The 13,300-nt window shown below is 42.3% G+C and overlaps 1 protein-coding gene across 4 annotated transcripts in view; it reads right to left on the reverse strand.

Moving 5' to 3' along the window:
- The window catches only part of dym (dymeclin), a 375,569-nt gene that overhangs the window by 258,115 nt on the left and 104,154 nt on the right, over positions 1-13,300 (reverse strand). For all 4 annotated transcript variants that reach the window (XM_073064068.1, XM_073064065.1, XM_073064064.1 and 1 more), the window contains exon 6: positions 10,742-10,814. In XM_073064068.1, the coding sequence (XP_072920169.1) occupies positions 10,742-10,814 (73 nt within the window). The remainder of the gene's footprint in view (positions 1-10,741; positions 10,815-13,300) is intronic.

Here is a 13,300-nt window from a genome sequence, read left to right on the forward strand (position 1 = left end):
ATAAAAGGCAGGTAAAATATCTGGTACCCTGGACTTCTGATGAAAGTTTCCACCCCAGAATATTTACCCTTTTATCTGTTTTTCTCTGCGCAGAACATTTAGCCTTTTATTTCTGTTTCTCTGTGACAATGGATGCCCTGAAGTACAATTCCTGTTTTTAGAGACATATGGTATGGAAAAGGGCCCCTCAGCCCACAAAGTCCATACAGTTCACCACACACCCATCCTTTGTAACCCACTTCATTCTCCCCACAGTCCCTTCAATTCTCACCAGGATCTACAACTCAGCTATGTTCACTGACCATGGTCAACTAGCTGAACGACCTGCACATGTTTGAGATGTGAAATAAGATCACAACACACAGAAGCCTAGAAGTTCACAGAAGAATGAGTAGATTCATACAGACAGTACCAGAGGGCAGGACTTGAACCTGAATCACTGGAGCTATGAGGTAGCATCTCTACTAACTGTGCCACTTTGTTTGCCATTTCAGCGATTTCCACATTGAATCTTTTCTATCAACTGTACAATAGATATCAGACAAAAGGCTCTCAGAACTGCATGTGAACCATATATTGGTTGAGGAAGGGATCAGATTCATATCAGATTCTTGTTCTGTGATGCAAAGCATCCCCACCCTTTTGCTCAAGATTCAGGATTCATTTCCTGCACACAAGTGTAAAGGAGACAAAATAATTGTTACTCCGGATTCGGTGCAGTTAAAAAAACTAAGATAGTTTATATACATGGATTGACTGTGTGCCCATAAAGTGACGCTAGACACAGAAGTGTCTGTACATAAGGTGACTCTGACAGGAAATGATAGAGTAGTGGTGGTTGGTGGTGTGGAGGGGTGGACGTGTTGATCAGCCTCTCTGATTGGGGAAAGTAACTGTTTTTGAGTCTGGTGGTCCTGACGTGGATGCTACATAGCCTCCTCCCTAATAAGAGTGGGACAAACAGCCCATCGGCAGGGTGGGTGGGATCCTTCACGATATTATTGGCCTTTTTCTAACTCTGTAGTCAACACCTCACTATCACCAATACATCAAGCACTTCCCAGATCAGAGCCCTCATTGTTTCCACTTTCAAAGGTTAACCTGAAGAACCATTTATTTAATTGCAGAATGATGCCAAAGGAGTAATTCTAAATAAATAAATTCAAAAATCACACAGGAACCAGGCTTTATGGTTATCCTTCCTGAAAGCCAATTACTAGACTAAAAGGTTAACTTCAAATTGAAGCAAGGGATTCAGTTGTCTCCAAGTGCTTAACATCAAATAATAATTGATAAGAAACAGGAAATAATGCCTGTTTAGAGAGGAAAGCCTTGGTACTTCATATTAGCCTATGTTACCATAGTGATTGAGCCAACAACACTCAGAGTGAGTCAACTAATAGAACTGATTCAGCAACCTACAGATTCACTGTCAAGGATTCTACAACTCAAGTTCTCAGTATTATTTATTTTACTTGTTTATTTACTATATCCTTTTATTTGCACAGTTGGTCTTCTTTAACACATTGGTTGTTTGTAAGTGATTTCTTGTGTGTAGTTTTTCATTGATTCTATGGAAAGGAATAAAGGGGAGATGCTTCAGGCAAGGTCCTTCATCAGGCCTGAAACGCCGACACATTATTCGTTTCCACTGATGCTACCCAACTTGCTGAATTCCTCCAGCATTTTGTATACGTTGCTCTGGATTACCAATACCCACAGAATCATTTGTTTTTTTTCCATTGATTTGATTGTATTTCTTTGTTCTACAACAAATGCCGGCAAGAAAATGAATCTTAGGGCAGTATATGGTGACATATACGTACTTTGATAATAAATTTACTTTGATCATTATCTATTTTGAAAAGATACAGTACTTTAACAATGGGATTAAGAATGCACTGACAAACCATTAAATTGGTCCAGGTCTATTTACTTAAGCACATAGCTAGGGTGCCTAAGAATTTTGCACTGCATTAATTTTACGTATTGCACTGTACTGCTGCCAAAAAACAATTCATGACAATGTGAGTGATGATAAACCTGATTCTGATATGGGTCATCATTGAGGACTGAGAGTGGGAAGTGGGAGTGAGAGGGGAATCATAGAACATAGAATAGTACAGCACATTACAGACCCTTCGACCCACAATGTTGTGCTGACCCTCAAACCCTGCCTCCCATATAACCCCTCACCTTAAATTCCTCCATATACCTGTCTAGTAGTCTCTTAAACTTCACTAGTGTATCTGCCTCCACCACTGACTCAGGCAGTGCATTCCACGCACCAACCACTCTCTGAGTGAAAAACCTTCCTCTAATATCCCCCTTGAACTTCCTTCCCCTTACCTTAAAGCCATGTCCTCTTGTACTGAGCAGTGGTGCCCTGGGGAAGAGGCGCTGGCTGTCCACTCTGTCTATTCCTCTTAATATCTTGTACACTTCTATCATGTCTCCTCTCATCCTCCTTCTCTCCAAAGAGTAAAGCCCTAGCTCCCTTAATCTCTGATCATAATCCATACTCTCTAAACCAGGCAGCATCCTGGTAAATCTCCTCTGTACCCTTTCCAATCCTTCCTATATGCTTCCACATCCTTCCTATAGTGAGGCAACCAGAACTGGACACAGTACTCCAAGTGTGGCCTAACTAGAGTTTTATAGGGCTGCATCATTACATTGCGTCTCTTAAACTCTATCCCTCGACTTATGAAAGCTAACACCCCATAAGCTTTCTTAACTACCCTATCTACTTGTGAGGCAACTTTCAGGGATCTGTGGACATGTACCCCCCGATCCCTCTGCTCCTCCACACTACCAAGTATCCTGCCATTTACTTTATACTCTGCCTTGGAGTTTGTCCTTCCAAAGTGTACCACCTCACACTTCTCCAGGTTGAACTCCATCTGCCACTTCTCAGCCCACTTCTACATCCTATCAATGTCTCTCTGCAATCTTTGACAATCCTCTACACTACCTACAACACCACCAACCTTTGTGTCGTCTGCAAACTTGCCAACCCACCCTTCTATCCCCACATCCAGGTCGTTAATAAAAATCACAAAAAGTAGAGGTCCCAGAACAGATCCTTGTGGGACACCACTAGTCACAACCCTCCAATCTGAATGTACTCCCTCCACCACGACCCTTTGCTTTCTGCAGGCAAGCCAATTCTGAATCCACCTGGCCAAACTTCCCTGGATCCCATGCCTTCTGACTTTCTAAATAAGCCTACCGTGTGGAACCTTGTCAAATGCCTTACTAAAATCCATGTAGATCACATCCACTGCACTACCCTCATCTATATGCCTGTTCACCTCCTCAAAGAACTCTATCAGGCTTGTTAGGCACAGTCTGCCCTTCACAAAGCCATGCTGACTGTCCCTGATCAGACCATGATTCTCTAAATGCCTACAGATTCTATCTCTAAGAATCTTTTCCAACAGCTTTCCCACCACAGACGTAAGGCTCACTGGTCTATAATTACCTGGACTATCCCTACTACCTTTTTTGAACAAGGGGACAACATTCGCCTCCCTCCAATCCTCCGGTACCATTCCCGTGGACAACGAGGACATAAAGATCCTAGCCAGAGGTTCAGCAATCTCTTCCCTTGCCTCGTGGGGCAGCCTGGGGAATATGGTTTGGAAAAAGGGAAGGGAGAGGGGAGGGAGTGGGAAGCAACAGATTCTGTAATAATCAATAAACCAATTGCTTAGAATCAGATGACCTTACCTGACGCCTCAGGGCTGGGTGCATCTGCACCAACCCCCCCCCCCACCTCTGACATTCCTTCCCTGCTATCTGTCCCACACCACTCCCGCGGCACTCCACCCTCAGCATTTCCAGCATCCTTTGCTCCTGCCAGGTTTACAAACTCACTCCCCGCATAATGTTGACAAATTCAGTACTGTGCAAGTCTCAGGCACCCAAGTTATATATATATATGTGCCTAAAACTCCTGCACAGTACTGAACACTAAAATTTATATTAACGTTTCTTTGAGGAGTGATTTGGTATCAGTACCTATTGAGTGGGATCAAACCTGTTAAACGTTAATCCATGGCACAAGGTATCATTAGGCTAATACAAATAATCTCAATACCAGAATCAGGTTTATTATCACTGATGTATCATGAAATTTGTTGTTTTGCTGCAGCAGTACATTGCAATACATTAAAAATAACCATGTGTTACAAAAAAAATTTTTTAATCTCATTATTGCTAGCATAAGGGAGAACATACAGGAGCCTGAAGACACACAATCAATGTTTTAGGAACAGCTTCCTCCCCTGAGATATTAGCTTTGTGAACAATGAACCAATCCCTGAATACTACCTCACTATTTTTGCTCTTTTTGCACTACTCATTTGAGTGTGTCTGTGTGTGTTATTGTAATTTATAGTATTTTATGTATTCATGACATATGTCAGTGATATTAAATCCAATTCTGATTCGGAAGTAAGTCGTGCAAAAAGAGAACAATTTGGTGTCCATTCAGATATCTTCCTTAGGCCCAAACACTAATCTGCAAAGTCAAGTGAGAATAGCACTGAGAAATATTCCAGTATAGTCTATAGTCAAATAAACTACTAGCATTCTCTGTCCGAACTCCTAGATAAAGGATCTGTGGTGGAAAGTGAAGAACTGGAGACATGCACAGAGTGACAGGGATATTCATGTACCACTCAAAAGATATTTCATTTCTGGACTGGATCTAGCTGGTTTTCACCACTAAAACTTCCAAGTCTTGGATTTAAAGTCAGAGTGATAAAAAGGAGAGAAATTGAACTTCAAGCCTAAGAAGTCCATACCAAACATTCATTACCCATCTATACCATCCAGGATCTCTTCTCACTTCTACCAGGAAGTAAAGGAGCCTTAGGTCCCACACCACCATAGTATCATAATATGTTTTGTCCTCCAGTTGTCTGCAACTTCATTTAAATACCCCTGCCAAACTTAAGTTAACTCACCTTATCAGTGAATTGTTCCCACAACCTATGGATTCACTTTCAAGGACTCATCTTATGTTCACAATATTTATTGCATTTTTATTACTACTGTTTTTGCATAGTTCCCTGAAGGTGGAATCTCATGTAGATAGGGTGGTGAAGAAAGCTTTTGGTATGCTGGCCTTTATGAATCAGAGCATTGAGTATAGGAGTTGGGATGTAATGTTAATGTCATGTTAAAATTGTACAAGGTATTGGTGAGGCCAAATTTGGAGTATTGTGTACAGTTCTGGTCACCGAATTATAGGAAAGATGTCAACAAATTACAGAGAGTACAGAGGAGATTTACTAGAATGTTACCTGGGTTTCAGCACCTAAGTTACAGAGAAAGGTTGAACAAGTTAGGTCTTTATTCTTTGGAGCGTAAAAGGTTGAGGGGGGACTTGATAGAGGTATTTAAAATTATGAGGGGGATAGATAGAGTTGACGTGGATAGGCTTTTTCCATTGAGAGTAGGGGAGATTCAAACAAGAGGACATGAGTTGAGAGTTAAGAGGCAAAAGTTTAGGGGTAACACAAGGGGGAACTTCTTTACTCAGGGAGAGGTAGCTGTGTGGAACAAGCCTCCAGTAGAAGTGGTAGAGGCAGGTTCGATTTTGTTATTTAAAAAAAAATTGGATAGGTATATGGACAGGAAAGGAAGGGAGGGTTATGGGCTGAGTGCAGGTAGGTGGGAGTAGGTGAGAGTAAGCGTTCGGCACGGACTAGAAGGGCCGAGATGGCCTGTTTCCGTGCTGTAATTGTTATATGGTTATATGTTTTCTCTTTTTGTATTTGCACAATTTGTCGACTTTTGCATATTGGTGTTTATCCATCTTATTAGGTGCAGTCATTCATTGATTCTATTATGTTTTTGTATTTACCATGAATGCCCACAAGAAAATGAATCTCAGGGTCGTGGTTACCAGAAAGAATTACCGTCTGTAAATCAGTGAATTTGAGTAAATCGAGGGCAATGGAAGCGGACAGACCAATTGTCATTGTTCCTGCCATGAGGTTCAAGGAATGGAGGCTGCCATTTAGTGAAACTGCTGTGTATCCTCCATGATATAACATGCAGGCTTGTGAATGGTGCCCTGAGTGATTCGAACCAGTTACTGGTTTGGTAACTGATTTAGAACAAAGAGCTTGTTATGTAACCCTAGGGTTCATTTTTTCTGTGGACTGTCACTTTAAAATGCCGGGAGAATGAGACTGACTTTTGGACACTTGGATTTCTGCTGACTGTAGAGTTGTTTGGTTACTGTGGTGGAGAGAGGTGAGTTATTTGATGGACAATCGATGATATGGTTTCTCTGCAGCTTGTTTACTTTTTACAAGGACAGTCACAGACACACAGCTCAGTGTCTAGATGGATTTGGACAATGGAAGACACCAGTGAGTCGGTCGCTGGTTTAAACTTCAAGTAGCCCAAAAGGGGTGAATTGAGATCGATCCAGAGTATTGATAAATGACTCTCACAAGTTTGCGGCAACTAGAAGTTTACAGAGAAGAGAGAAGAGGAAGGTTTGAAACAGAAGAAACCCAGTGACAAAGAGATCACTGTTTTTACTCTCTCTCTAAGTAGTCCGTGAGGGTGAGTTTGTTTCCATTCGAATACGAAAGTGTGATTGTCACATAGTTAATCCACAGGAGTGGGTTCTCTGGTGAGGGGAAACCTTTGTGAATACCACGTGTCTGTTTACCCTTTGTCTGGGTGTGGTAGTTCACTGAAGAGAGGCACCCCTGTGGCAAATCACTGTTGGAGTTATTTCTTATGTTGTGGAACTGGATGAGTGGCTATCACGTTGTGTCATTGGGGTAACTTTGTGGAATCTACCGGTGTGTCGAACTTTGCCTGGGTGTAGGTGTAAGGTGCTCCTTCCCTCCATGAACCTGCAGGTCACCCTTGGGTAAGCTGTAGCACCTGCTTAGCCCCCCTCCCACCCCTGTTTAGGGCCACGTGGAGCCATGGGAGCAGGTGACCGATGGTCATGACGAGCAGCTGATACATATTGTTTGTGTGACCACTGACGCCAGGGAGACAATCTCTGAAGAGCATTGATAACGGCTGGGGTCACCCATCTTATAAAGATACTGTCCAGAAGGAGGCAATGGCAAAATACTTCTCTAGAAAAACTTGGCAAGAACTATTATGGTCGTGGATAGTGGAAGACCATGATTGCCCACATTATATGACACAGCACATAATGATAATGATGATGATGAATATTACTTCATGTGTTATGTGAGTGAGTTCTATGTACTGCGTTCTGCACCTTGATCTGGAGGAAAGTTGTTTCATTTGGCGGAATACATGTGTACAGTTGAATGACAATAAACTTGAACTTGAACTATGTACTAGTGTGAGGGTGTTATCAGCTGCAGCAGAGGTGACAAAGAAGAAGAAGAATAGCCCTTAACTCAGCAGTGGAGTTATCGGGGCACTGTCTTTTGACAGTGTTTCCGTAGCAAGCTATTCTTGTTTTTACGAGGCTGAGTTGCTAGCTCGACACTCAACCCGACTTGGATTCAAATTCAGGAACCTTTGCTCCGGAGTCCGGCACTGATATTCTTGTGCCACCAAGCAAGACAAGAGGTGACAAAATTCTAGGTTAACTTCATCCCTGACTCCAGGAGCAAAAATTTCACATACAAACCACATGCAAACTAACTTTTAATGCAAGAAGCATCATGAACAAACCGGATGAGCCTAGAGCATGGATCAGTAATTGGAGCTATGATGTTGTGGCCATTACAGAGACTTGGATGGCTCAGGGGCAGGAATGGCTACTTCGAGTGATAGGCTTTAAATGTTTCAGAAAGGACAGGGAGGGATGCAAAAGAGGTGGGGACGTGGAAGCACTGATCAATGATAGTTTTACGACAGCAGAAAAGGAGGAAGTCATGGAGGGATTGTCTACTGAGTCTCTGTGGGTGGAAGTTAGAAACAGGAAAGGGTCAATAACTCTACTGGGTGTTTTTTATAGACTACCCAATACTAACAGGGACATTGAGGAGCAGATAGGAAGACAGATGCTGGAAAGGTGTAATAATAATAGGGTTGTCATGGTGGGAGATTTTAATTTCCCAAATATTAATTGGCATGTCCCTACAGCAAGAGGTTTAGATGGGGTAGAGTTTGCTAGGTGTGTTCAGGAAGGTTTCTTGAGACAATATGTAGATAAGCCTACAAGAGGAGAGGCTGTACTTGATCTGGTATTGGGAAACGAACCTGGTCAGGTGTCAGGTCTCTCAGTGGGAGAGCATTTTGGGAGATAGTGATCACAATTCTATCTCCTTTACCATAGCATTGGAGAGGGATAGGAACAGACAAGTTAGGAAAGCATTTAATTGGAGTAAGGGGAAATATGAAGCTATAAGGCAGGAACTTGGGAGCATAAATTGGGAACAGATGTTCTCAGGGAAATGTACAGCAGAAATGAGACAAGGAAAGGATGGTAGGGTACAGAAACCATGGTGTACAAAGGATATTGAAATTCTTGTCAGGAAGAAAAGAAAAGCTTACGAAAGGTTCCAAAAATGAGGTAATGATAGAGATCTAGAAGAATATAAGGCTAGCAGGAAGGAGCTTAAGAATGAAATTAGGAGAGCCAGAAGGGGCCATGAGAAGGCCCTGGCAAGCAGCTTTAAGGAAAACCCTAAGGTATTCTACAAGTATGTGAAGAGCAAGAGGATAAGACTTGAGAGAACAGGACCAGTCAAGTGGAAAAGTGTGTATGGAACCAGAGGAGATAGCAGAGATATTTAATGAATACTTTGCTTCAGTATTCACTATGGAAAAGCATCATGGCGATTGCAGGGATGCCTTACAGCGGATTAAAAAGCTTGAGCATATAAACATTAAGAAAGATGTGCTGGAGCTTTTAAAAAGCATCAAGTTGGATAAGCCTCTGGGACTGGATGAGATAGAAACATAGAAACATAAAAACACAGAAAACCGTCAGCACAATACAGGCCCTTCGGCCTACAATGCTGTGCTGAACATGTACTTCATTTAGAAATTACCCAGGGTTACCCATAGACCTCTATTTTCCTAAGCTCCATGTACCTATCCAGGAGTCTCTTAAAGGACTCTATCGTATCCGCCTCCACCACCATCGCCGTCAGCCCATTCCATGCACTCACCACTCTCAGCATAAAAAAATTACCCCTGACATCTCCTCTGTACCTACTTTCCAGCCCCTTAAAACTGTGCCCACTCGAGTTAGCCATTTCAGCCCTGGGAAAAAGCCCATGACTATCCACACAATGTACCCCAGGCTACTCTGGGAGGTGAGGGAGGAGATTGTTGAGTCTCTGGTGATGATCTTTGCATCATCAACGGGGACAGGAGAGGTTCCGGAGGATTGGTGGGTTGCAGATGTTGTTCCCTTATTCAAAAAAGGGAATAGAGATAGCCCAGGAAATTATAAATCGATGAGTCTTACTTCAGTAGTTGATAAGGTGATGGAAAAGATCCTGAGAGGCAGGATTTATGAACATTTGGAGAGGCAAATAATATGATTAGGAATAGTTAGCATGGCTTTGTCAAAAGCAGGTCGTGCCTTACGAGCCTGATTGAATTATTTGAGGATGTGACTAAACACATTTAAGGAAGAGCAGTAGATGTAGTGTATATAGATTTCAGCAAGGCATTTAATAAGGTACCCCATGCAAAGCTTATTGAGAAAGTAAAGAGGAATGGGATCCAAGGGGACATTGCCTTGTGGATCTTGCCCACAGAAGGCAGAGCGGTTGTAGATGGGCCATATTCTGCATGGAGGTCAGTCACCAGTGGTGTATCTCAGGGATCTGTTCTGGGTCCCCTACTTTTCGTGATTTTGTTAAATGACATCAATGAGGAGGTGGAGGATGGATTAGTAAATTTGCTGAGGATACAAAAGTTGGGGGTGTTGTGGATAGTGTGGAGGGCTGTCAAAGGTTACAGCGGGACATTGATAGGATGCAAAACTGGGCTGAGAAGTGGCAGTTGGAGTTCAACCCAGATAAGTGTGAAGTGGTTCATTTTGGTAGGTCAAATATTTCTATCTGTTTCTATACTTCCACCACTGCAATCAGTAAATCGTTTTAGGAATGGAGAAAAAGAGATAAAATCAACATATCTACAATTTATGAATGTTACTAAATATCAAGAGCAAAAGAAATTCTACAGATGGTGGAAATTCAGAGCAACGCACACAAAATGCTGGAGGAACTCAGCAGGTCAGGCAGCATCTATGGAAATGAATAAACAATCAAAGTTTCGGGCCGAGATCCTTCATTAGGACCGGAAAGGAAGGGGGAAGAAAGCAGAACAACAGGTGGGGATGGGGGGACCTGCCCAATCACCTCCCTCCAGTTCCTCTTCTCCTTCCTTTTCTCAGAGAGTCCATTGTCCATTCCCACCAGATTTCTTCTTCAACTCTTTACCTCCTCCACCTATCCCTCCCAACTTCTTACTTCTTCCTCCTCTCCCCCGCCCACTCACCTTCCCCCTCACCTGGTCTCAGCTATCACCTTATCGCTTGTACTAACTTCCTCTCACCCCATTTTCTTATTCTGGTTTCTTTCTCCTTCCTTTCCAGTCCTGATGAAGGGTCTCAGCCTGAAATGTTAACCATTTACTCCTCTCCATAGATGCTGCCTAACCTCCTCAACCATTTTATATGTGTGACCCTAAATATCATGTATAAGTTAAACAAAATGACATAGTTTGAGCTAAAGGTCACATAAGCAACAAAACTTACAACAATGGCAATTCAATAATGAGATGTACTAAGGTGCATATCAATCCCTCCAGGAGACCTTCTGGCTCAGCCCCTTAAAAAAAGCAGATTGAAATACATAAATGTTAGAATGACGATAAAATTATATTTACCTAGTGATATATACTATTAAATTATTAAATTTGGGCTAAAATACCTAATTTTGCTCCTGTCTTATGGTCTTTGTAACATCCTCCTGCACAGGCACTCAGAATGCACTTATCAGTTCTCAGCACATGGACATAATTCAGCAGGGCAGTTTCACAACGCTCTGTACACATTAGTGAGGCCAAATTAGGAATATTGTGTATAATTCTGATCACCTACCTACAGGTAAGAGATCAGTAAGAATGAAAAACAGCAGAAAAAAATTACAAGTATATTGCCAGACTTGAGGGCCTGAATTATACAGAAAGGTTGAATAGGTTAGGACTTTATTCCCCGGAGCGTAGGAGAATGAGGGGAGATTTGATAGGGATATACAAAATTATGAGGGGTATAGACAGGGTAAATGCAAACAGGCTTTTTCCACTGAGATTAGATGAGACTAGAACTGGGTGCAAGGGTTAAGGGTGAAAGGTTAAATACTGAAGGAGCAACTTCTTCACTCAGAGGATGGTGAGAGAGTGGAACAAGTTGCCAGTGGAAATGGTGGATGTGGGTTCAATTGCAACATTTAAAAGAAATTTTAATAGGTACATGGATGGGAAGGGTGGGAAAGGCTATGATCAGGCTGCATGTCAGTAAGACTAGGCAGATTAATAGTTCGGCACTGACTAGATGGGCCAAATAGCCTGTCTGTGCTGCAATGTTCTATGAATCTATAACTGCTGGGATAAGTGCATGGATTGCTGGGATATGGAGGGCTATGATCCAGATGCAGGTCCACAGGACTAGGCAGAATAACTATTTGGTACAGACTAGATGCACCGAATGGCCTGTTGCTGTGCTCTAGTGCTCTATGACTGTGGTGCTCCTAGACTATGACAACAGTCCTTCTACCAACTCTTCTAGGTACTATTTTTTTCACAATTCATGGCCCTCAACCATTTGGCTCTTAAACCAAAGGGGATATCTTCACGCACCCAAACACTGAACTGTTCCCACAAGCTATGGACTCACTTTCAAGAACTCTTCATCTCATGTTCCTGATATTTATTGTTTCCTTTTCCCTTAATATTTGCACAGTTTGCTGTCTTTTGCACAGAATTTTTGTCTGCCTTTGTTGTGTGTGGTTTCTCACTTATTATATTGTGTCTCTTTGTATTTACTGTAAATGCCTGCAAAAATGAGTCTCAGGACAATATATGATAACATACACGTACTTAGATAATAAATTTACTTTAAACTCTCAACTTTGAGTAATTTATAGTGGCAAGTACAACCCCAAACAATATACACCAAGAGTATGTCATGTTTGATTGCCAAGGATATTTAGTTGAAAAGAAATTGACCAGCGATCTTGCCAATTTACCATACTGCAATCACTACCGGAAGGTTTATGTATGCCTGTTGTCAGGAATGAAAACATTGGGCTTCTTTGTTGCACCCTTCATAGTCTGAAGCCTCCGTTAGTCAGGGTTGACCATAGGTGTTGCTTCCCAGCTGTATTCAATACGCAAGCCAGGGCAGTATGATATGGAAAGCAGCCCATGCAGCAGGCTCCCCCTCTCCATGCAACTGATGAACCCAAAGGATTGGCAAAGATTGACACAGTTTGGTATCAGCAGCATCACAGGAGTTGCCAACTAAGGACTGCCTTAGGGACTCCAGCTCCGGATTTTTTCCTCAGGGTTTACTGCTGAAGCCTTCCTATATACAGTGGCATGAAAAAGTCTGGGCACCCCGGTCAAAATTTCTGTTACTGTGAATAGCTAAGCGAGTAAAAGGTGACCCGATTTCCAAAAGGCATGAAGTTAAAGATGACACATATTTTAAGCAAGATTACTTTTATTTCCATCTTTTACAGTTTCAAAATAACAAAAAAGGAAAAGGGCCCATAGCAAAAGTTTGGACACCCTGCATGGTCAGTACTTAGTAACACCCCCTTTGGCAAGAATCACAGCTTGTAAACGCTTTCTCTAGCCAGCTACGAGTCTTTCAATTCTTGTTTAGAGGATTTTCACCCATTCTTTCTTGCAAAAGGCTTCTAGTTCTGTGAGATTCTTGGGCCGTCTTGCATGCACTGCTCTTTTGAGGTCTATCCACAGATTTTCGATGATGTTTAGATCGGAGGACTATGAGGGCCATGGCAAAACCTTCAGCTTGCGCCTCTTCAGGTAGTCCATTGTGGATTTTGAGGTGTGTTTAGGATCATTATCCTGTTGTAGAAGCCATCCTCTTTTCATCTTCATAAAAACACAAAAAGCTGGCAGAACTCAGCAGGCCAGACATCATCTATGGGAGAAGGTAGTGACGACGTTTCAGGCCGAAACTCTTTGAGGTTTCGGCCCGAAACGTCATCACTACCTCCTCCCATAGATGTTGTTTGGTCTGCTGAGTTAAATAGAACCATAGAACCACAGAACACTACAGCACAGT

This window comes from Hemitrygon akajei, chromosome 13 (assembly GCF_048418815.1).
Source record: "Hemitrygon akajei chromosome 13, sHemAka1.3, whole genome shotgun sequence".
NCBI lineage: Eukaryota > Metazoa > Chordata > Chondrichthyes > Myliobatiformes > Dasyatidae > Hemitrygon > Hemitrygon akajei.